The sequence below is a fragment of the Lontra canadensis genome, unplaced genomic scaffold, assembly GCF_010015895.1.
Source record: "Lontra canadensis isolate GAN:19392208 unplaced genomic scaffold, GSC_riverotter_1.0 scaffold28, whole genome shotgun sequence".
Taxonomy (NCBI): domain Eukaryota; kingdom Metazoa; phylum Chordata; class Mammalia; order Carnivora; family Mustelidae; genus Lontra; species Lontra canadensis.
Genome location: NW_022631022.1, coordinates 3,668,545 through 3,692,574, shown reverse-complemented (window position 1 = coordinate 3,692,574; position 24,030 = coordinate 3,668,545). Strand labels below are relative to the sequence as shown.

At 54.2% G+C, this 24,030-nt stretch overlaps 1 protein-coding gene and 1 long non-coding RNA gene across 4 annotated transcripts in view; one reads left to right on the top strand and one right to left on the bottom strand.

Moving 5' to 3' along the window:
* The first annotated feature begins 3,199 nt into the window (after positions 1 to 3,199).
* LOC116871863 lies at positions 3,200 to 4,812 on the top strand. The gene is made up of 3 exons (XR_004383541.1): positions 3,200 to 3,287; positions 3,633 to 3,676; positions 4,749 to 4,812. It is a non-coding gene; the product is annotated as an uncharacterized LOC116871863 (long non-coding RNA).
* IGDCC3 (immunoglobulin superfamily DCC subclass member 3) overlaps positions 3,611 to 24,030 on the bottom strand; it is a 40,744-nt gene continuing 20,324 nt past the window's right edge. For 2 of the 3 annotated variants that reach the window (XM_032864695.1, XM_032864694.1), the window contains 12 exons: positions 10,806 to 10,950; positions 10,359 to 10,489; positions 9,743 to 9,880; positions 8,302 to 8,460; positions 6,963 to 7,128; positions 6,424 to 6,671; positions 6,080 to 6,244; positions 5,619 to 5,810; positions 5,359 to 5,463; positions 4,729 to 4,867; positions 4,371 to 4,590; positions 3,611 to 4,118 (listed from right to left, as the gene is read on the bottom strand). In XM_032864695.1, the coding sequence (XP_032720586.1) occupies positions 3,894 to 4,118; positions 4,371 to 4,590; positions 4,729 to 4,867; positions 5,359 to 5,463; positions 5,619 to 5,810; positions 6,080 to 6,244; positions 6,424 to 6,671; positions 6,963 to 7,128; positions 8,302 to 8,460; positions 9,743 to 9,880; positions 10,359 to 10,489; positions 10,806 to 10,950 (2,033 nt within the window). In that variant the 3' untranslated portion in view covers positions 3,611 to 3,893. The remainder of the gene's footprint in view (positions 4,119 to 4,370; positions 4,591 to 4,728; positions 4,868 to 5,358; positions 5,464 to 5,618; positions 5,811 to 6,079; positions 6,245 to 6,423; positions 6,672 to 6,962; positions 7,129 to 8,301; positions 8,461 to 9,742; positions 9,881 to 10,358; positions 10,490 to 10,805; positions 10,951 to 24,030) is intronic. The other variant, XM_032864696.1, reaches the window with a different exon arrangement.

Genomic DNA, 24,030 nt, shown 5'->3' with positions numbered 1-24,030 from the left:
TGCAGCCCCAGCAGCAGCCCCTTCTGGCTGGGCCCTCTTGGGGATAACTTCTTGCTCAGCCAGCCCCCGGTGTCCACGTGTTCTCCACCTGTTCCCTGAAGGGGTCCTGTGATAGTTTTAGAACTGGTCCCTAACGTTGACTGTACTCCCATTGGATAGGGCTGGCCGCACTGACTTGCTTCTAATGAATGGAGCAAGGCAGAAGTGACACCACGCGCAGTCCAAGGTTAGATTCGAAGTGATGATGCAGCTTCGGCCTGGCTCTCTTTAGCCCCCTGTCGTTGGACCCCAGCCACCATGCTTTGAGGACGCCCAGGCCACTTGGAGAGGCCACATGGGGGTGTGGGACCCACAGCCAGCATCAGCCACCTGACATGAGAGCCGGCGAGCCTTCAGATGAGTCCAGCCCCCGGCTTCAAGCCGCCATGATGCCCAGTAAAGCAGACAACTCTCCTGCTGAGCCCCACCCAGACTGCAAATGTCCGAACAAAATAGATGTTAGATCAAGCCACTAAGTTGTGGGGTGGCCTGTGACCGAGCATTAGACCACTGGAGCCGGTTGCAAGCCCAGGCCGTGGCTGCTTTCTGCCCCAGGACTGTGTGTGTGTATAGGGACCAGTGTCTTCATACGGGGTGGTTTCTTCACATTTCCAAATGCCTCCCTGGGGAAGGTAGTAGCATCTTGGACTCTTGGAGGGAACAGAGACACTGGGGGTTCACCTCGTCTACTCCCATCCCTGCAGGATCTGCTTGACCAGATGACAAACCCAGCACCTTCCCAGGCAGCCCTCGGGTGGCTGGTGGTGGTAAAGAATTCCTGTGTTACAAAGTTCTGCGTTAAGAAAGGTAAGGTATTATGTCGCTATTTGGGCTTGGCTCTTTTCTCCGGGAAAATCAGGGCAAGTCATCCACTTCCTCCAGAGACTCAGGACAGGTCCCATGGCGGCCTCAGGCTTCTCTTTCTCAGTTCAGTGTCCACACACCATCACTGTTTCTGGCCTGACCTGCAGGCCTCTTCTACAAGTGCCAGGACAGGGGCTTTTAAATGTTCTTTTAGGAGCAGAACCCTGTTTTCTCTCTCACGACCCTGAGGTCATGACCTGAGCCAAAATCAAGAGTTGGATGCTTAACTGACTGAGCCCCCCAGGTGCCCCCAGAACACTGTTTTCAAATGAAATCTCATGAAGAGCCTGACATACAAGATAAAAGTGGGGTTGTTCTTGTTGAGAACGAGCAGGGAGAATAGAATCCTCCTGCAGAGAGGCTCACCCCCAAACCCCTCGCTACAGCTGGAGAAGCCCAGCTTGCAAACCACTGTCCTGGTTTGCTCCTTGCAAAATGGACCTCTGGGTACAGAGCGCAGCCCTCTAGACCTATGGAGCTTCCCATTGGCCCTCCATTTCCACAGTAGAGGCAACACTGCCATTCTAAGCAGTTGTATTGCACCACTGTCCTTTACTAGGCTTGAGGCCCACTGAGACCTCCAGATCTTTGTCAGCACAACCACCTTAAAGCCAAGTCTCTTTTGGCCTATCCTAAGCTTTGTCAGCTCCAGACACCTGGCTTCAGGAGTCTGAACTGAGGAGCAGACAGGGAGGAATGGAGAGGCCTGGCCAGGAGTTATGGCTGTATGGCCTGGAAAGAGTCACTACAGCCAGATCCTGCTCCTCAGTTGTAGACTGGAGTCAAAAATAGTCCCTCCTGGTAGACAGTGCATGAGCAGTACCTGGCTCGGTATGGAGGGACTGGTCTCAGATTCCTCACTGCCAGCTAAGGAGGTACAGAGCTGCGGTCAGAATACAGACCCTGGCACTGGGTGGCCTGATCCAGACACAATCTCTGGTCCTGCCATAACTGGCTATGTGAGAGTTTAGACATTTCCTTTATTTATCTTATCCTTTCTCAGTTTCATCATCTGTAAAATATGGTGAGGATAACTAGACTGTCTACTTCCCCGGAAGGTTGTGGGGACCCAAGGACACTCCCTCCATGTGGGGGCCAGGGTGCATGGTGCCTGTAAGTGGTACACAGGGAGCAGCTGTTATTCTGGGCTCTGACCCTGGCACGGTCAGCCTGCCCCACCATTGGCCACCCTAATCCCAGCACTCCCACCCTTCCCCAGGACCTGACACAGCCATCAAAAAACTCAAGGTTCACTTTGGCAACAGGACTTTTATTCAGTCAAAATGAGTAGAGTGTGACAAAAGTCAGGCCAGGCGGTTCCAACCCCAGACCACTCTTCCCATGGAAGAGGGGGTTTCCAGGATGTTGGGGGTGCCGAGAGGCCAATGCAGGGACAGAGGGGATACTGTGTGGGAGTTCTGAGGGCCTTTGGCACAGGCCCAGCATTTGGGAGAAGGGGCAGACTGCCCTTTCCGAGTCCACATGGACAGGACTCCAGTCTTCTAGGAAAACACCACAAATTCTACCTTCTTCATCTAATTAACTAAAACTGGGGGGAGGAGGGTTCCCTAGAGGGTTAGGGATCAGGGACTTTATGGTCTAATCTCAGACTTAAGGAATACACTTATTTTTTTTCTCCTTTAAAAAAAAGTTTTCCTTCTATTTAAAAAAATGAGTTAACCAAAAATAGGTCTTTTTTTTCCTTCCTACTTTAAGTATTTCAAAAACCACCACAACAGAAAAGAGAAACAAGAAGTCACAAGAACATAAATCTTTAAACACACCTTGTATAAAAATATCTTCCAGCCACATCTGCTGACAGTGGTCGTTCCACTGTCCAGGGCTTGGGTCAGGCCGGCTGAGTCCCATGGGCTAGAGGGCCAGGCCACGTCTGCCAGGGAACCTCCCGACCCAACACCCACATACAGTGGTCACACACACACAACATTCCAGAGGACAGCCTGCTCCAGGGGCTCTGGGGCTGGACAGGATAGGAGACAGGCTTTAGGGCAACACCCCACCCTCGGAAGGCCCAGGCAGGGAGCCAGCTGTGGGGATCCCAGTCAAGGATCAGTTGGCCAAGAGGGTCGAAACCGGAGTGGACAGATGAGACAGGGTGGAGTGGTGGCAGCAGCCTGCTGGACGGTGTGTGGAGCGACAGACGTCAAGGAACACATTTCCTCTCATTTTTGGCTTTTTTTTTTTTTTTCACATTATCTTTGACTAATTCCATCTTTATTTCTGTAGGTCCTGAGAGGCCCACCACTGGTGACTTAGCCTCTGGCCTCCTCTCTCGGGAAGGGTAGAAGGTCTCGGGCAGGAAGAGGCGCCAGGAGGAGGGTCCAGTGATACAACACAGGCCCGGAGAGCTGGCGAGCCTTGAGGTAGAGGTTTTCTTTCACACCTGGAAATGGGGAAGTGCTTTTTTTTTTTCTTTTTTTTTTTTTTTTTTTTTAATTCTGGATAATAATCTGGGGAAGGAAAGGGGGTGCCCCTACAGGGGTTTGAGGTAGGAATGCATTTGGGGTTTTGTGGGGTGGGGGTGCTGAGGCCACGGCCCAGCTCCCTCAAGAACATTCATTCCGGCTGAGGTAGGTACTGAGAGCCAAATAGCAAAAATCCATCCTGAGAAAACAAGGTCGGTGGAGGGTGACAGTGTCAGGGGCCCAGCCACGGCAAGGGCGTGTTTTTTGGAGTCTAATTCATCTTTTTTTTTTTTTTTTTTAAAGGAAAACATTAGTTCAGTTCCATGTCATGTGGATATGAGGCAGAGGTGAGGGGGGACATTAGTCCAAGGGAGAGTTTCCTGCAGGAACCCCTCCAGGTCCTGGGGGGGGGATCCCTGCTGAGGCTACTTTTAGGTCTTGACCCCCTAAGGGTATCAGGACAGAAATGCTGGGAAGCCCCATCCGAGTCCCACATGACAGGAGAAATCTTGCCTTTGACCTGAGAATGGGGGGTTGCCCCCTCCAGAGCCTGCCAGACACTGGCTACTGTCCCGAGCGAGCTGGCTGGGCAGCTGGTGCCATGGGAGGCCGGGTAGCCTGTCCTTCACCTAGGCGGCCATGGCCTACGTCCTGGGGTGGCAGGGAGGCTGCAGGGCCTGCGCTGGGGTCCTTGGCTTCTGACACCATCTCCTCCAGAAGGCTGAATCCCTCGAGTGGTAGCACAGAGAACTGGGTCTCCTCACATAGGGCAGGGTCCCCAGGATCCTGCTGGGGAAAGAGCCAGTCCCACCAGCATCAGCATGAGGGTCAGAGCCCAAAGCCCCCAGCCAGAGGGTCAGGCCCTGACCCCAATCCCACTCGGGACTCTGGGCCACCCTGCCTGGTTCAGGCACTCAGAGAGCAGCACCGGCCCAAGCTCTGTACCTGGAGCTTAGTGAAGACCAATGACCCTGGCTTATGAGCAAGGTGAAGGGAGGGCAGGACTGGGACGTAGTCTGAGCCTGGGGTGGGGGCACTCACCATGTGTCTAGGGCCAGGTCTGGAGTCTGGCCGCCCCGCTGCCCCAGCTGGGGGGAACAGCTGTTCCAGTTCTTTCAAGTCCACACGCTTCTTATCTCGGCCCAGCTGGCCCAGCTCTCCCTGGCCCGCCCCATTCAGTGCCAGGATGCTAGGATCCCTTGGGCTCCGGGGGCCCTGAGGAGGGGAGAGCTGGTTTTCTACATCCTTACACAAGAGGACCCTAAGGGGTGAGCCAAGAATTAGGGGGAGGCTTTGGAAGGACGGAGCAAAAACAGAAGGCTGGACACAGCTCCAACTCTGCTTTCCCCTGCGCAAAGACCTTCTCTGGGCTACCCCCACCCTCCTTCCTGGGACCCACCTGCCCCTTTGGCCGAACAGGAGGAAGAGGACACAGAAGATGATGCAGGTGACCCCGATGTGGATGCCGATGACAATGCCTGTGGTGGACGTCTGGTTGCTGGGCTCCTCCTTCCGGCAGTCGCACGGTGGGCTCAGGGCTACGGGCAGGGGAAGGGAGGGAGCTGTGGCTCTCTGGCCCTAAGCTCCTGTGGACACCCAACTTCTGGGGGATCCTCCTTCCTCAGCTGTACCCGCCTCCATGTCTACATGGGACCCCAGCCCAACTTTTTTTGGCTCTCTTTACAAGTTACTGAGTACTGACTTTGTGCCCAATACTGGGAATAACACTTTTACACCATTGATGAAAGGACCATTTGATCCTTACCACGGCTTTATAAAGTCCCTGTTTTATAGAGGACAAAACTGGGGCTCAGAGAGGTTAAGTAACTTGCTCACGGTCACACAGCTAGAACGTCATACCGCCGAATCTCAAACTCAGCTCTAGGCCCGTGTTCTCAAGGGCTCCATGTGCGGTTATACTCTCCCACCTTCCCAGTGTCCCTGTCCCCCTCCTGCCCCGCCCCCTCCCAGAGCCCGGCCTCCCTTCCTGAGCACCACTTTTGAGCCCCGCAACCGCTCCCCAACCTACCTGTCCTCTCAGAGGCTCCCCTCAAGGACACAAAGCGGACTGTGGCATTGCCCTCCCCGTGCTGGTTGTAGGCAAGCAGCTTCACCTCATACACTGTAGTGGGGTCTGAGGGAAAGGCAGTGCTGTGCTGAGTGACCTCCCCAGGCCCCAGCGGCAGCTCTGGTGCAGCAGGGCAACAGAGGTGACCCCTGCGCCCCACCTCCTGGCACCAGGCACCACACTCCTGCCCGCTCCCCCAGCGTGGTCTGCGTCTGGCTCACCAAGCTGGCTGAGATTGTAGGAGGAGGCGGTTGCAGGCAGCAGGATGGGGCCGGTGAAGGAGGCTCTGCTCGCTGGGCGGTAGAACAGCCTGAAGCCGCCCTCGTGCTGGGCCAGCCGGGGCCACGGCTCCCACAGCAGCTGCAGGGACGAGCTGCCCACGACCCGCACCGACAGCGGGGGAGGGGCGGGGGCTGCGGGCAGAGGAGGCTGAGATGTGAGGGGGCGGGCCACCCGGGACCCTGACCCCCATGAGCCTGGCAGTTCCTCTCTGACCCAGGGCCTCTGCTTGCTCAAGGACACCTTTACGTGGATTGGAAAAGGACGCCCCTTCCTCAGGTAGCCCCAGACCCCACTCCGCCTCGGGGCGGGGCTCCCACTGGGGGTGCATGGTGAGCAAGCTTGCGTGCACGGTTGCTGATTCCGGGACTCACTCTTAGTACGTGCGGCACCCAGGCCTCACCTTCGCCCAGGGTGCTGGTCAGCACAGGGGCAGAGGCGGAGCTGGCCCCCCTCGGCGTGTAGGCCTTGATGTAGAAGCTGTAGGCAGTGGAGGGCTCAAGGTCGCTCACCAGGTGCTGAAAGGTGCTCTTGCTGACTGCCTCCTGGTACTCCAGCTCCGGAGGGTCTGGGGAGGTGAAGGGTAGGGCAGAGTAAGCCACGTGAGGGAGTCCTACCAGCGCTGGTGAGATGAGGGCATCCAAGGTGCAGGGAGGACAAGGGAGGGAAGGGGTTGGGTCGGGACACAGGATTGAAAGGGATGATCAACAGGGACTAAAAAGAAGGGGCTACAGAGTTCCCACTCACCAGCAGCCTTCCTGATGTGCAGGACATAGCCAATAATCTCCTTGGTGTTGACCAGGGGCTCATTCCAGGACACGCGGACCTCAGTGGATGACACGGAGACCGCCTCTACATTGAGGGGGGGCCCAGGCAGCCCCTCAGCCCACAGCACGGTCAGCCTGGCACTGGCCTGGGAGGAGCCAGCACTGTTCTCGGCCACACACTGGTAGATGGCCTCGTCCTCAGGGCCAATTCCAGAAATTGTCAGAGTGCTGCAGGGGGAGGGAGCACCTTAGAGCCTTTCCTCCTCCCAGAGTATCCCTGAGGTCTGGCCAGATCACCCCATTTGAGAGGTGGAGAAACTGAGCCCCTCCAGAAGGCAAAGAACTTGTCTGAGGTCCCTCTAAGTCAGGGTCGGACCTCGAACTCAAACCCAAGCCTCCGTATCCAGTTTCACGCTCTTTCCCCACAGGAGGGCAGAACCTGCTCAGGCCATACATCCAGGACCCCTTCCCCGCACCCCCCCCCCCACCGCTTTCCCCATTCCCACCCCCCCCACATGCCTGTTGTTGTTCTTGAGCCTGACGTGGCCTCCTGGCCCCAGCACCTGTCCGTTCTTCAACCACGTGACATGAGGGGGCGGCTCACCCTGGGCTTGGCAGGTGAACATGGCTGTGGTCCCAGCTGGCCTGGAGATGGACTGGGGGTGCTGGACAAACTCGGCTGGGGCTGGGGCGGGGGGCAGAGAGAAGCGGGAGCAGCCATGAGGGGTAGGTGGACGGGCACTAGACAGCTGTGAGTGAAGGGATGGGGAGGGTAGAGGGACAGGGTGGGCTCCTGTTGCGCAAGTCTCCATTGAGTCAGAGCCTTTGAGAACCCTCCAGGTGGGGCCCGCCCTCCACCCCCTGCCCGGGCTGCAGGAGATGAAGACAAGCCCCACCTCACTGGCCCCAGAGAGGCAGACCCAGGAGAAGACTCCATTTTAATGACTATTTAAAAGACTGACATTTGTATCCGAAAGCAATCAAGCTGAGCTCCCTGTTCAGGAAATTGTTAAATAAATAAATGTGCTAATAGGTTTGGCTGCACCTCGAAGGCTGTAATGACGGGGAGATGGATGAGCCTCAGTACCAGCTCCCCTCGCCCCTACATGCAATATCCCCCTCCTCCAATCCCAGGCCTCCAGCTTCCATTAACACCCGAGAAATGAAATGCTCCATCACTTTCATTTGGACAGATTAACGGCACATGGAATGCTAAACAAACAGGCATTTAAGTTCCTAATTCCCCTATCTCCCACCCCTTCCCCAGCTCTCTGGGAGGGAACCACCCCAGAAAGCCCCTGAGAATGGGATCCCAGCCCAGTTCACAGGGACAGTTGAGCCCCAGGGCAGGAGGATGGACAGGAGGACGTGATCAGCTTCAGAGGCTGACACCCGCCCCTCCCCCTTTGCCCCCTCCCTTTGCACTGGAGACCAGCCCTGCGCGTGGCAGGAGCTAGGGTGTGAGTGTGAGAATGACAAACACCTGAGAGTGTGCAGGCAGGTGTGAGCATGCAGGTGCCACATGTTTGTGAAGGAAAACAGGGACATGTGTGAAGAACACAGGGGTGTGGGAAGCAAGAGCGATTATAAAATGGGAATGACTGGCGGCGGGGGGGGATGGCACGGGCACCCAGAGAGACATGAGGGGCTGATAACCTAGACAAGACCTGCATTCCCCTTCTCAGCACACACCTTCCTGGAGGAGAGGAGGGAGCTGCCTTTTGGCCTGGAGGCCTGGCGAGGGGCAGAGGCCAGGGTTAGGAGGAGTCCAGGGTCCCGAACTTGGGCCAGGCTTGGTGATGAAGCCAGGAACGAATGGGGCGGGAGGAGAGGGCTGTGGGGCCGGGGAGCTCCCTACCTTGTACCACCAGCCGGCCCTGCGCTGTTCTCCTCACCCGGGTGCCCGGCCTATTGGCCGCGCAGACATAGACGCCGGAGTGCTGGACCGTCACGTCGGAGATGATAAGATTTCCAGTGCCCAGCACCTGGATGCCCTCCACCCCAATGGGGCGGCCATCTGGGGGTTGGGGGAAGAACGTGGAAGAGGGCAAGTGAGGAATGGTCCAGATTGTTCGGCATTCCACCTGTGTTCCAGGGAGCCTTAATCTTTCACTTTGCACCCTTCCTCCCAAGCATCAGGGCATTGTGGAAGAAGCTGGAGCAGCTCTGAAAACTTGCCTAGCAGCAGAGACCTGGGCTCTGATTCTGCCTTTTTCACCGATTCACAGGCAACCTTCAAGTTCCTTACCCTCGGGGAATTAAGGGGTTTGGATTAGATGGGTGTTTCCCAGCCTGGTTTGTCTCTCTCGAAAACAGTTCCACGCTCAAATTTTTCATTCCACGTGTGGACTGTCACACTGCCCTTTAATATAAAGGCTCTGAGAAGTCCCACCTAAAGGGACCTGGTTAAATCTGTTTCCCGAAGTCGTGAGACGTTAGACCACCGAGCCATTCTTTCCTCCCTGTATGCTTTGGGAAATATTGGACCAGATGGTCCTTGCAGTGCCTATGGGCTCCTCCTAATGGTGAGGCCACTCTTTCCAGCCTCTCCCAGGGACTGGGCCCTCCCCCCACCCAAGGATCAGATTAGCACAGTCAGAGTGCAAGGAGACCGCTCCCCATTCAGACGCTGAAGTGGTGAAATCTACTCCATTATCCTGCCTGCCGCCCCCTCCTTCCCCGGGCCCTCAGCCGCTACAATGTGGCACAGTCTCCTTGTGAATGCGACCCCACCCCATCCCCTCCAGACTCTCCTTCCCCTAGTGACCTTTCCGCTCAGACAATGTGGGCCCATCTGCACCCTTTCATTTCTCTCCTTCAGCTGCCTAGGGATTTAGGCTGGGGATTTAGGGGGCCAGGCTAGAGACTGGGGGGCCCGGAGACAGGGTGTGTGACAACTGGCTGAGATTCTGAGGGGTCTGGAGTTGCACTGCTGGGGAGTACAGCCACGGTCATGAGGGGAGGGCCACGCAGGAGGGAAGGGACCTGGGGGAAGGAGAGCTGCCGAGGGTTTCTGGAGAGCCCGATGCCAGCAAAGCAGGACTGGCCCAACTGGATGAGGTAACCCAGGGAGCTAAGCCATCCATGCAGGGGGAGGGGGAATGTAGTGGGCAGGCCGACCTCCCCAGTCCAGCCAAGCAGAGGGAAGCTTACCCCTCCATAAGGCCCCAGAGAGCACAGACCCCCATGGAGAACAAACAGGATTCCAAGTCCCCCACCCCCACAGCTGGGTGATGAGACTGCCCTCCCAGGGGGTGGGACAGGGGTGGGAGAGGCAGGGGCTGTAGGACAAGGCTCACCCAGGCGGCTCCAGGACACAATGGGGCGCGGGTTGCCTGTGGCGACACACTCAAGCACAGCGGTCTGGTGCACTGTCAGGGTGAGGTTCTCGGGCCCCACGAGAATCATTGGCTCCTTGTAGGCCCCAGAGCCCGAGCCTGGCAGGAAGAGGCCGTGTTTTTTTAACTTCAGCTGTGACCCTTCCCACCTCATCCTACCCACAACCCAGGACACGGGGAGTGGGGAACAAGATCTAGCCCGGACACCAGGTCCTATGGGCCAGAGAGGGATGCGAGGGGTCCTGGGGCCTTGCACATCCCGCTGCAGCATCCATCCCGCTGCAGCATCCATCCCGCTGCAGCATCCATCCCGCTGCAGCATCCATCCCGCTGCTCCAGTCCCTGCAGGGCCCTCTAGCAATGGGAGAGCCCTGGGGGTGAGCGGAGGAAGGGCTTCCCCAGGGAGAGCTGAGCCAGAAAGCGGGCTGCATTCCCCTGAACCCACACCCCAAGGAGCATCGTGCTGTGAGTGGAGAAGGGTCTCCAGGGCTCAGCTGAACAGGATTGATCTTGATCTGAGAGTGAGAAGTCAGGGGGCTGGTGTGGGGCAGAACTAGTCAGAGCAAAAGACCCTCACCTGACACGGTGAGCCTGGCCCCGTGGCTGACCCGGACACTGGCAATATTCGAAGCCACACAGTGGAAGACACCGCTGTCCTCAGCCCGAAGTCCTGTGATCTGCAGGACCCCCTTGGGCAGCAATGTGTACCTGTTTTGAGGCGGGAGGCACAGCTGACCACCAGCACAACCATGGGTACCGTCAGTCACAGGGACACTGACATCACAGACACTGCTCGGTCCCCAGGTGCTGTCCCAAAGTCACGGTCATCCTCACAGACACACATTGGGACTCTCGCGCCAACCTTGACAACAATCACGCACAGTCCTCATGGATCAATCTACCAGCCTCGAATCTGGGCCCTGCTGGCCACACAGACACTTGATCTCAACATGGCTGCAGAAGCACCACCCTGGAGGCTGCCCGCCTCTCCGTCTTCCCTCCAGTTCTCCCACGAACACCTTACCTCTCGTTGTCCGTGTCAATGGGGACTCTGTTCTTCTCCCACGTGATCAGGGGTTTGGGAAGCCCATGGATTTGGCACTGGAAGCGGGCCACACCGCCCTCCTCTCCCACGGTGGCCTGGGGATGCACGTAGAAGTCCGACATGGCTGGTGAAAAGTAAGGACAGGTGTATGGAAGAGGCACACTGCTGAGGGGCCAGGGGCAGAGGGGTGTGGGGTCAGAGTCCCATGTTCTGGAGCCTCGGACCTCACTGCCCCCCACCCCGGGGAAGGGGGCTGGGAGTTTTCCTGGAGCTGGCAGACACAGGGCAAAGGCTTGGGGCAGGGAGGACACACCATCAACGACCCTGCCTCCCATCATAAGAGGCATCTCCCCCTAAGGGGTGGTATATGGCTGGGACATGCTGAGAAAGGTCTGGACAAAGTGTCAGACAACAAGCCTCTAACAAGGAGATCTTGGGCTGGTGATCCACAAAGTCCCTGTTCCCAAGTCCTACTCCCACTGTTTCAGCTGCTTTCAGATGTATCTTTATGAACTCCCCCTAAGGCATCAAAGGCCTGGGTATTATGCTGCCTGGTTTACAGAATAGGAAACAGAGGTCCAGAGAGGGGAAGTGGTTAGTCCCACGGTGCCCAGCGGGGACACCAGTCATCAGACCCTGCTTACTAGCACCCAGCAGCCTTTTTTTTTTTTTTTTGCCTTTCCTCAGCAACCCCATCCCCAGCTCTGGATCCACAGTGTCAGGATGCACCCCAAGAGGGTGAGAGGGTGGCATATCCATCCAAGGTGACAGCCTCTCAGAATACTGTCAGACCTACAATCTGCATTTCAATGTGTCATAAATATTCAGGGACTACCCTCCCCACCTTTTGGGGATCTGAACTGCTTGAACTCTGGTCTGAAGAGGCTGGGCCAGAGGGGCTCTGATGCACCCCCCCACACCCCACTTTTAGGCTAGTTAAGTGTCCCTACCCACCCTCATTCCCACCCATCCCCCTCCCACCCCCCACCCAGCAGCCCAGGGAAGGTGCCCCTCCCACGCGGGTTCCCAGCTTCAGCACTGGGGCTGCGATTTCATTAAAATCCACTTTGCTTCAAGTGCGGGAAGGCGGCTCACCATCTGTCCAGGCAGGCAGCCCCTCCCCTCCGGCACTCCATCAACTGGGACAGTTGTCCCCTCCCAGAAGGAGCCCTCCCCTGACAGCAGCAGCACGGGCACTGGAGCCCCATCCTGGTTCCTACCCCTGGCTCCCTGGTGAGGGTGGGCACACCCCATCTCAGGTCCCCTCAATCCCCTGGCTTGTTCTGGACTCCAGGGCAGCCCCGAAGGCCGAGCCTTTGTGCCCTTCTTCTCAGAGTCTCAGGGGGGCTGACTCTTCTGAGGCGCATTCTCCAACTCATTTGCATGTGGTTCATTAAATATAAACATGCATAAACCCCCGCCCGGCCGCCTCCTCCTCCTCCGTCACGGCCTCCCGGGAGTGCAGCTGATGGGTGTGAGCAGCTCCTTGCACACATGTGCAGGGCTGTGTTTTCTGGGAGGATGCGGCTGTGCCCACGTACATGGTCAGCATGTCCAGGGCTGGATGTGCGTGGGGGTTTGTAGGTCTCAGCTCCCGTGTCCCTTTATAAAGTGTGCTTGGGGGAGGGGGCCCTGTCAGAGCAGGAGGTGGGGGCAAGTACCCCGCTGGTGTCCCCATCAGACTTGGTGAGAGGGTCCCCGGAAAGCACTGTGAGGTCAGCCTGCCCTGTCTCGGGCCAAAGGCTGTGTTTGGCCGAGGACCTGCAGGTCAGCCCTGGGGCTTGCGACGGGGAGGCCGAGGCCCTGCTGGGTGCCCTCTACCACCTCTAGGCCTCAGCCTCCAGGAGGGCAGGGCTGGACATGGGCCTTGGGCGTGGAGAGGGCACCCAGGCTTCTGACTTGGCTGCCTGTGCGCCCAGGGCTCTGCCCATTCAGGAGTCAGGGAGCAGCCTGCCTCCTCCTCGCTCCAGCTGGAGAGGAGCTGGAAGTCCCCCAGGGATCTGGGGCGGGGCCTGATGGCTCTGCTGACTACAGATGCTGGCTTATAAAGGAACTGACTCCTTTTGTGTTGCTAGCCCCAGCCTGGGCTCCCTGGGGGCGCCTAGAGCGAGAAGCCAGCCAGAGGAGAGGACTAGGGCTAGAGCTGCTGCTTCGCAGGGCGCTGGGGATGGAGAAAAATCTGGCCTCTACCATCTCACCCCCTCCTCCTCCCCCCAAAACCAAACAAGGACAACAGCACGGGCTGAGTGTGTGGCGGAGGAAAAGGCTCAAGCAGGAAGTGGTCACAGATAAGAAGCCAGCCCAGTATCCTTCACACAGTGGACAACAGGATTCCTAACAGTCCCCTGGCGTCCCCTGGATGCAGCTGAGCCCCCTCTGCCCAGGGCTCTCCCCATTTCCCTCCCACCAGAGCAGCCCCCTGTGCCGTCCCTATCAACTCTACTAACTGCGGCTCTCCCCTCCCCACCATGTCCTCAAAGGGCAGCTTTGCTTTTAAAAGTAACTGAGAAGCACGAATCTGAAAGCCAACCCCTTCATTTTCTGGAGGGGTCACTGAGCCCAGGCCCTCTGCAGGGGTCCCTTAATTCTCCAGCAACTTTGTCACTTTGTCACTCTCCAAGGGCAGGTAACCCCAGGGTGGACTGCAGTTCAGACCAGCCTCTTCTCTTGGGTTGGGGGTTGGCACCATGTTGCAGGGTGAGGGAAGAGAAGGGGCCTCAGGAAGACGGTCTCTCGGTCCCACCCCTGGTTACACAGATGTGGCCCAGGAGAGGTGGCTGCAGTAGGAGGGGGTGCTCTTCTTGATTTGAGGCTCCTTCTTGCTTCCCCTTCCTCACACCCCTGCCCAGCCCTCCGGGCAGCCCTGTCTATTCCTTAGACAATGTCCAAGGGGGGTTGCCCTGAGACAGGGGTGGCAGCGGTCCACTCATCTGTAAACGAAGGGCCCTTCCAACCAGGACTCCCACTGCCTCCAGAAACAGGCTCTTGTCCACATCCACAATCCTGCATTCACCCCTCGTTCACAGGCAATTTTTTTTTCTTCTTATAGCAAGTGGGAGAAAGATTCTAGGGGCCACTTGGGCCTCCTCCCATCTCTCAGGGTGGGCCAGTTTGGTTCACAAGTCTGTCTTTTTAGCCATCAGAGAAATTCAAATCAAAACCACATTGATACCACCTTTCACCAGTTAGAATGGCAAAACTCAACAAGGCAAGAAACAAGTGATGGAGAGGTTGTGGAGAAAGGGGAACCCTCTTCTTACACTGTTCGTGGGAATGCAAGTTGGTGTGGCCACTTTGGAAAAGTGTGGAGATTCCTTAAGAAATTAAAAATAGAGCTTCCTTATGACCCTGCAATTGCACTCCTGGGTATTTACCCCAAAGATACAGATGTAGTGAAAAGAAGGTCCACATGTACCCCAATGTTCATAGCAGCAATGGCCATAATAGGCGAACTGTGGAAGGAGCCTAGATGCCCTTCAACAGATGAATGGATAAAGAAGATGTACTTCATAAGCACAACGGAGTATTACTCAGCCATCAGAAAGGATGAATACCCAACTTTTACATCAACATGAATAGGATAGGAGGAGATTACGCTAAGTGAAATAAGTCAAGCAGAGAAAGTCAATTATCATATGATCTCACTTCTTTGTGGAACATACGGAATAGCATGGAGGACAGTAGGAGACAGGGAAAATAAAGGAGGAGAAATTGTAGTGGGAGACGAACTATGAGAGACTATGGTCTCCAGGAAACAAACGGAGGGTTTTAGAAGGGAGGGCAGAGGGGGCTGGGTGAGCCCAGTGATGGGTATTAAGGAGGGCACGGACTGCATGGAGCACTGGGTGTTATACACAAACAAAGAATCATGGAACACTACATCAAAAGCTAACGACATACTATATGGTGACTAACATAACCAAAAAACCCAACAAGTTTGTTTTTGCCCTGGCTGCTGCTAGCATGCCACAGAGTCAGAGGGAAGATGTCCTTCGCCAGGTCTCTCTGGGGAGAGGATTTCTGGGCAACCATGGGCACAAGGGCCTGAGGACAGGACCTCTGAGCGTGCTGAGTCCTGAACCACTCATCCTGGAGACTACGGTGTGACTGGTAAGGGGATGCACAGGCCGCTGTTGTAGCGTTGTGTCCGTGCCTGGTGTGTGTGAGGGTGCTGCTGTGACATGTGGCCGTTGATGCTTTTGGTTAGGCAGGGACTGTTTTGGGTCCCTCATTTCAGGCCAGGTAATGGGAGGGGGTCATGGGCATTGGCTGGAGCCCTTCCGGTGTGAGGGCTAGAGTGACAGGGAGGACAAAGGCCTGCTTGGGGGCCACCGTGGAGAAAATACCTCTATCCCCCTGCAGTGTGGGAAGGACTCTTCCAGTCCCACCCTGCCCCAACCACGGGTACAGCCAGGCAGTGGGGCAAGGTGGGCAGAGAGAGCCCAGCAGTCCACGGGGCTGGAAGGGAGCAGGAACAGTCAGGAAATAGCTCCTGGACACCCCCTATAAATCACCCAAGGGGAGGGGGTCTCCTGAGAGCCAAATCTAGACCAGCTCAGGGAGGGGAGGGAGGACTTGCCTCCTGGTCCAGGACCTCTGGCGAGGTCAGGTCTGGATCTGATTAGACAGGCTCCAGGGGGATGCTGGGGGGCAGGGAAGGGTCAAGGCAGAGTGCTGGGAAGGAAGCTGGCAGCAACCCCCAAGCCTGGCCTCCCACTCTTGGACTACAGCCACACTCCTAACCGATGTATGATGACAAAAGGATCAGCGGGCATGTTAGGATAGAGAGTTCAAAACACACCCTTTGCAGAAGCCAGTGACACTGGGGGCCTGAGACACCAACTCCTTGCCCTCGTCCCCCACACCCAGCCAGCCATTCAAGAGGAACAACCACAATCTACAGGCGCCTCCAGAGGCCACTAAGGCCATCCCTTCCTTTTATCTGTTCCCACAGAGGATCAGGGACACCTGGATGCCTGGCCCTTCCTCAGACAGCTCAGGTGATCGTCCTGTTTTTCCTTACACCACAGACATGTCTGAGTCCCCTCTGCTTCTACCCACCGGCCCTCAATGTCCCCTCTAGAGTCACATTTTCCAATATAGCAGCCAGCTATTAAGCGCTTGAAATGTGGCCAGTCCACACTGAGATGGGCTGTAAGTGAAAAACACGCATTGGATTTCAAAGATTTAGTATAAAATAAAAAGACACTAAGCATGAAGGAAAGGCCACACCCATTAGGATAGCTACTGTCAAAGTAAAAACAGAAACAAGAACAAAACCCCTGAAGATAACAAGTGTTGGCAAGGATACGGAGAAATTGGAACCCTTGTGTGCACTACTGGTGGGGAAGCAAAATGGCGCAGCCGTAATGGGAAACAGTGTATGGCGGGTCTTCAAAAAATAAATAGTTATCATGGGATCCAGCAATTGCACCTCCCTGTATAGACAAGGATATAAATAAAGAATTAAACACAGGGTCTCAAAGAGTTGTATACCTATGTGCACAGAAGCTTTATTTGTAACAGCTGAAAAGGTGGGGGCAGTCCACGTGTTCATCAGTGGAGGAGAGAATCAACACCATGTGGTACGTACATACAAAGGAGTATTATTCTGCCTAAAAAGGAAGACATTCTGACACATGCTACGACATGGATGAACTTGGGAGGACATTATGCTAAGGGAAATAACCCAGACACAAAAGACACTGCATGATTCCACTCAGATGGGGCACTTAGAGTAGCGCCCTCCTAGACGCACAAAGCCAAGTGCTGGCTGCCAAGGCCTGGGGGAAGGCGGAAATGGGAGCTGTTGTTCCATGGAAACAGAGTTTTACTTTCGGAAGGTGAATTCTGGAGATGGACGGTAGCGATGGTTCACAGAATAACATGAAGGTACTTAACGCCACTGAACTGCACCCTTAAAAAAAACGGTTAGGGGTGCCGGGGTGGCTCAGTCAGTTAGGTGTCCGACTCCTGGTTTTGGCTCAGGCTGTGATCTCAGGATGGTGAGACTGAGCCCTGAATTGGGCTCCGCACTGGGCATGAAGCGTTCTTGAGACTCTCCTTCTCCCTCTGTCCCTCCCTGCCTCCACCCCCCTGCCCAAACAATGTGCTCTCTAAAATTTAAAAAAGAAAAATTTTTAAAAACCAGTAAGTTTTATGTGTATTTTACCACAACTTGAAAATTGGAAAAATAATTGTAATTGATAGTATTAATTAATAATTTAAAATACTGGGGCTCCTGGGTGGCTCAGTCATTAAGCATCTGCCTTCAGCTCAGGTCATGATCCCAGGGTCCTGGGATCGACCCTCAGAGTGTCAGTCTGGGGCTTCCTGCTCAGTAGGGATCCTGCTTCTCCTCTGCCTGCTGCTCCCCCTGCTTGTGCTTGCATATTCTTTCTCTGTCAAATACATGAAATCTTTATTTGTAAAGATTTTACTTATTTGTCAGAGAGAGAGCGAGCACATAAGCAGGGTGAGCGGCAGGCAGAGGGAGAAGCAGGATCCCTGCTGAGCAGGGAGCCTAAGACTCAGGGCTCCATTCCAGGACCTGGGATCATGAACTGAGCCAAAGGCAGATGCTTAACCTGACTGAGACACCCAGGGGTCCCATAAACAAAATCTTAAAAAAAAAAAAAAATTTGAAATACTGATTACAAGTTCAAATAATTTTTTTAAATATTTATTTCTTTGACAGAGATTACAAGTTCAAATAATTTTTTTTTAATATTTATTTCTTTGACAGAGATTACAAGTAGGCAAAGAAGCAGGCAGAGAGAGAGGAGGAAGCAGGCTCCCTGCAGAGCAGAGAGCCCCATGCAGGGCTAGATCCCAGGATGCTGGGATCATGACCTGAGCCGAAGCAGATGATTTAACCCAATGAGCCACCCAGGCGACCCTCAAATAATATTTTAAAGACCTGGTTCACAAAAATGCAAAAAAACTTATTAATAATTTAAAAATGACTATATTGGGGCACCTGGCTGGCTCACTTGATATAACATGTGACTCTTCATTCTGAGGTTGTGAGCTCAAGGCCCATGTTGGGCATAAAGATTATTTTAAAAAATATATAAATACATAATAAATAAATAAAAATATTTTTTATTATATGTTGGAATAGTAGTTTAGCTATATTAAGTAAAATAAAACTGATTATTAAAATTAACTTTGCCTGTTTTTTTTTTGATAAATGTGACAGACTCTTAGAAAATTTAAAATTAGCTATGTGGCTCATATCTTATTTCCACTGGACAGTGTTCCTCTAGAAGACAAACAATTTTGTTCTTCACACAACAGTCTTTCAGATACTTGAGGTCTGGGTTGTTCCCTGAGAAAGATCTTCAGAGGTAAAACACCCTTCACTCCTTCAAGCCACTTGCGATGTGAAACGATGTTCAGATGTCTTGAGCCCAGAGACCCTCCTCTAGCCAAGCTCTAGGTGGGCAAGGCTCCCTTAGAGTAGGGCATCTAGAAATGGCCAGAACCCCGTGGGGCTGGTCTGAGCCTTTTATCACCATAGGACCTTGACCAGATTTCAGCCATAAGCCACAGTGAGTATCCCTGTGCTGTCCAATATGGTAGCCACTAGTCGCATGTGGCCATTTAAGTTAAAATTGTATCAAACTGAAAAATTCAGTTCCTCTGACTTACCAGCTACCCTTCAAGCACTAAAGAGCTACAAGTGGTACATTATGGGCCTTCACCAATAGAATATTTGCATCATCACAGAAAATTCCACTGGTCAGTGCTGGTCTAAATCCAAGACAAGGCCTCAGACCCCCTAGCTGCCTTCTCTCTTGCTGCCCCCGCTGAGAATCCCCTTCCTCACCACCTTCAGCACTAGCCTAGCATTGTGCCCCCGCCCCCCGCCTCCCTCTGCCCTTGGCCACGTGGACCCAGATGGCTGACAAGGCCCATAGTTGATCATACCCTAGGGCTAGCACACTGTGTGACAGAGAAGGCCTCATGCAGCAAGATTTTTAGCTCCTAGTGGGGAAATAGTTGCTAAGAGCTTTTTGAGGTGGTGGGACAGTAAATGGTATGGGCTCTGGAGTCAAACAGAACTATGTTCAAAACTCAACACTGCCACTCTTAGCTGTGTGACCTTGGGCACGTGACGATCTCTCAGAGCCTCTCCTTTTCCACTTATAAAATAGGGAGGAAAACAGCTCATGTTGCTAAGCCAATGAGATAGATCTGTAAAGTGCTTAGCACAGAGTAAACCCTTGCTACCGGCTGCTGAGAGAAATCAGTAGAATCTTGAGTGAAAGGGAGCTGAGAAGTTATGGGAAAAGATGGTGGGCTTACGGGGAGAGGGAAGAGAAGCTACCTTTTCCAAGGGGGTGGCCATCTTCCCTCAGAGAGGCTAAGGCCCAGAGAGTTAGTGGTAGGACCTTAAACCCTCTAGAGAAGTCAATCAAGACAGAATTTGCAAGGCCTGAATGGTGAGGGAGTGTCCGTGCCAGGGGAGGGGGCAGTCAGGTGTAAACCAAGCACAGCTTCTTCTATCTCACCGCAGCCTGGGGCTTCACAGAGGCCCCAGTAGGCGAGCTGTCAGCTGGAAGAGGCCATTGGGTAATTGAGGACTTGATTTCTCTAGTAAAATGTTTATGAAGCCCATAAACTCATGCCTTTATTGGCCAGGCTCATTCCGGGGGATGGATGTGGCTCTCTGAGGCACAGTTAAAGCACCTGCTGAACTCAGGCACCCGAGGGCTACTCTGGCCTCCGCCCAGACCCACCAGGCAGAGTGACCCCTGGAGGGCAAGGAGGCCAGCCAAGTCCCATCTCCAATGTTCCTTACACTCCCCAAAGCACTTGTAAATGTCCTATCTCTAGATTGCATGGGAAGGAGGGAGGTGGTAGCAGAGAACCTTGAGTCCTGGGGATTTGCCACAACCCCCAGTGGGATCCTGGTCTTGTCCTCGGGGTTATCTGGCCCAGGCTCACATTCCCCTGCACTCTGTCCCCATCTCCCTACTATCTCAGTCCCCATGCTGCCCCTTTCACTCTGTTAGGGAAGAACCCCCACATTGACTGGCCATTGCCATTTGGGGTGGGGGAAAGCATGACTTCAGAAGACTTGCATTCACTTCTCCAAGCCTCCAAAAGGAAGTCCGAGAGCGACTTCTGGTCCTGAATCCCAAGAGTATGTTTTTGGGGCTGCGGGTGCTTCTGGGGTTGGGTGGACCACATCTGCTTACAAACAGCCCCAGAGGACTGCAATCCAGAGGCCGTGCTCGGCTTCACTGGGGGTGATTGATTCCTCTGTGCCTTTGCCTGGTGACCTTGCTCTGAGAAGCCTCTGGATCCCTTTGTCTGCCTCCTCGCCTCCTTAAGCCCGTTACCCCCTGCCTCAGCCCTGAACCCCAGCCCCTCCCACTCCAACACCAGCTCACCACACCCCCCAGCCCCAATTCTAACACAAAAGGCAACTTTGTCTTTCAAGTCAGCAGCCATAAATCCACATCACTCCCCTCCCTTCTGGCAGCCACCTCTGACAAATGGGGGCCTGGATGGGGAGAGGTGGGGAGCAGTGGGAGGCCAACCTCGGCTTGGGAAAGTCCCTGCCTCCAGCTGTTGGTCCGCTGCTATAGGGCTGGGGAGAGATCAAACCTTTATGGCCTGATCTTTGATTCCAGTGGACTGTAAGGCCCGAGGCACAGATGCAGGGGGTGGGTGGGGGCCATCTGGGGTTTCTCTGCATCTCTGCACTGGGCGTTTACAACCCCAGGGGAATAAAACCTCTCAAAGCCCTACTTGTAATGATTCTGCCCATAATTTGGGGGCTCCCGTTCTTCCTCCAGATCAAGCCCCGAGCTCCTCTTCTCTGCACCCTCCAGCCTCCAGTGGGGACGCATGTGCTGAGAGACAAGCCATGCACCTGCCTTACACATTTGGGGAAGGGGAAGGGAGACAAGTATCACCGACCCCCGTGACCACCCTACCTGTCCCACTGCTAGGATTTTGAAAGCACTTCAAATATTTTGCCCTGGTTTCATCCCATATGTCAGACAGTGAGGATGTGTCCTGGTTTGGGGTGTGGGAAATAGAGTCACCTGCTGTGTTTCACGGCAGACCCACGGAGTGGACGGGGAAGCATTCATTTGACAGATACTTATTGGCTGCTAATGTGTAGGAGACCATGTCCTGGTGCCATTTTCCTCCCATCCCACAGGCCCTGTCCTTAGGGTTCCCTGCCCACACTCCTAAGAAATATCAGAAGGGTGAGAGCCCAGGGCCAGGATCCCAGGGACGATCACGGTAATAATTGCTCTGCAGAAGCCAATGGGTGTCAGAGGTTACATGTGACATCGGCATAACCCCGGCAAGTGGGGCCTGCTACCCCGTCTGGGGCTCAGGGAGCTTATGTGATACACCCAGTGACCGATGTTACAGCAAGCATTTGAACTTGGAGCCATCTAGCTTCACACCTGCATCACGCCTGGGGTGGGATGGGGTGGGATGAGGCGGGCACCTGTATTCCAACACTGCTCAGACAGGGCTGAGGATACCTGCATATGCGCTTACAGGAAAACACAACATCCTAGCCCTTAAGGGCACCGACTCAAAGTCAGAGACGCCCCCCTGACACAGCGGGCTTCCCGCAGGACAAGTTTCCCGATTGTAGCTAATGCAGATAAGCACCACTATAAGATGGTGTTACCGCCCCACTAATGCTCCCTGAGCCCACACGTTTCCTTAGCCCTATGAACACAAGTGTATGAACAAACCCAGATGCTGGACCCAGGATAGCTCTTCCCCGAGCATTTCGGAATCAGCAATCCAGGTCACCCAGTGGCAGGGCCTGGAGTGGTGGGGCCTGGAGGGCTACTCCCGTCCTCCTGGGCCTCATAAACCAGAGGAATAATCTGTTTTCCTAGTTTGGGGCAGAAGGGCAAAGCACTGTGAAATACCACGGCTTCTGTGGGATGATGGGCAGGGAGGAGGACGCGCTCGGAGGAGGAGGAGTTGTGGGACGAACTCAGCCCTGTTCACAACTGGATGTATGATTTTGAGAAAACCAAAGCCCCTCGCTGGGCCAGTTTCTTCCTCTAATATGAGGGAGTTGAGTGGGATGAGTTGTAAAAGCTCATCCAGCGTCCGCCTTTGAGGCTTATCTGCTTCTGAGCGCACCAGCCAGGGGTACAGCATCAGGGGCTGGGAGCCAAGTGGGGAATCCCTCTCTGCTTTAGATTTGAGAATGTCCAGGCCCAGCAGAGCCCCTCTCTATAGACCGCACGTCTCTGCCCGTGTCAGGGTCACCAATCTTCCTTGTGTAAACCTGCCCAAGCCCACAACATCCTTAACTTCCCGTCGTTCTGGTCAAGACACCGGATCTCTCTCACCTCCCGGAAGGGCGTCTGGTTAGGCAGCCCAGGCTGGAGCTATTAAGTAAATTGCTTTCACATGACCATGAGGACAACTCCACAAAAACAGACGCTTCCCCAGATTCCCAGAGTCATATATTAGGATCTGTAGGGATGAATGCTGCAGGGGTCGGGTAATGGACGGGTGACCTGGGATCATGCCTGCCTCTGTCACAGACTCCCTATATGGCCTTCCAATACTGACCTTAGTTTTCTCATCTGTAAAATGGCAGTGGGGCAGGACAGACAAGATCATCTCTAAGGTCCATACTAATATTAAGATTCTAGGATAACACTGGGTAAAGTCGTCCCCTCTGCATCCATGAAAGGACCCTCTCCTATTCTCACACCTTGATTCGATGCTGCTTTTTTGTTTCACAGCTCTACAGAATCTGTTGGCTCAACACCAAACCACAATAGATTAAGGCCTGCAGGTCCCCTACCCCAACAATATTCCAGAATAAGCCTTATCTGTTTGGGGGAAGAGGGAGGATTATATTCCATAAAAGGATTACAGAGTTTCTTGGTTGGTAAGGGGCTGTCAACTCTTGGAAATAGACTTATTTGCCCTCTAGTTGTCAGAGGTCTCCCAAAGCCCTAGGAACCATCTTCCACAAAGAGATTGAAAAGCTTTCCCATAAAATTCAAAGGAGTCACCACACGTACCCACACCCCTAACCTCTCCCTCTCCCTCTCTTACTAATAGTCATGCACCAGCTGCCAAGCTATGAACAAACCAGTGGGCCACTGCCCTATCCTTCTCCCTATCTCCCCCAACTAACTGGTCACCAAATCCTGGTGCATTGTCTCTCTTGCATCCCACTGCCTTGGCTTATTACTCTCAGGTGTTTCTGTAATAGCTTTCCCTCTCCAGCCTTCCCACTTGCAGCCCGCTGTCCCTCTTCTTCCCCCATCCCAAAGCCATAATTATCTTCCTAACCATCCAATATGACCCATAAACACCTTTGGTGGTTCTCCATTGCCTTCAATCAAAGCACTTTCGTTGGGATGCCATTTGACGTCTTCATTATTAGATCCTGTTTCATATTTCTGGCCTCAAAAGCCAGCTAATTCTGCCTTCATGTGGTTTGTAGTCTGACCGTGTGAGACAAGTTTGCCTTCCCTGGACATATTATAATGCTCACACTTCTATTTCTTTACTTCTGCTGTCCCCTGTGCCTGGGACACTTTGCTCCTTTCTCCATCCTCCACAGCAGCCCCATCCTCCACATCTCCCAAAGGAGGCAGAATTAATTGTGCCTCTCTCCTTGTCCTCATCTGTATTAGAGTCCATTGTTCACACATCAATCTACCTTCTAGCCATGAGTTCCTTACTGGAAGAGAACAGTACAGTACCTTTCCACCTTGAGTACCTAGAATAAACACTAGGTAAATAATAAGTGCTCACAAATTATTTCCTGAATGCTGACTTTGAGTCATATGGCTTGGGGAGTCCCTCCCCAATCATCCTCTCTTCCACGCAAGTCCCCACCCCACAACAATCCAGTGTCTGTTCTGGGGCAGGTTACCCCTCTATGGGAATCCCAGCTTCTGCAATGAAAATGAAGCAGTTAGGCTGGGCCACCGTTCTCACACCAGGAGGCCCGCTAACGACGCAGATTTCTGGACTCCAAGGCCTAGATGGAGAGCCTTTGGTCAGGCGCGGCGCTCAGAAATCTGTCTCTCTCTTAAAGCTCACAGGGTGTCTCAAATGCACAGCCTAACCCTAACCCCGGTCTGGCAGGTTCTTGAGAATCTGATCTCCTCTTAGGTTCCAGCATCCCAGGGGGGCAGATTCTCAGCCCCGCCCCACCCCCCCACCCCCCGCAGCT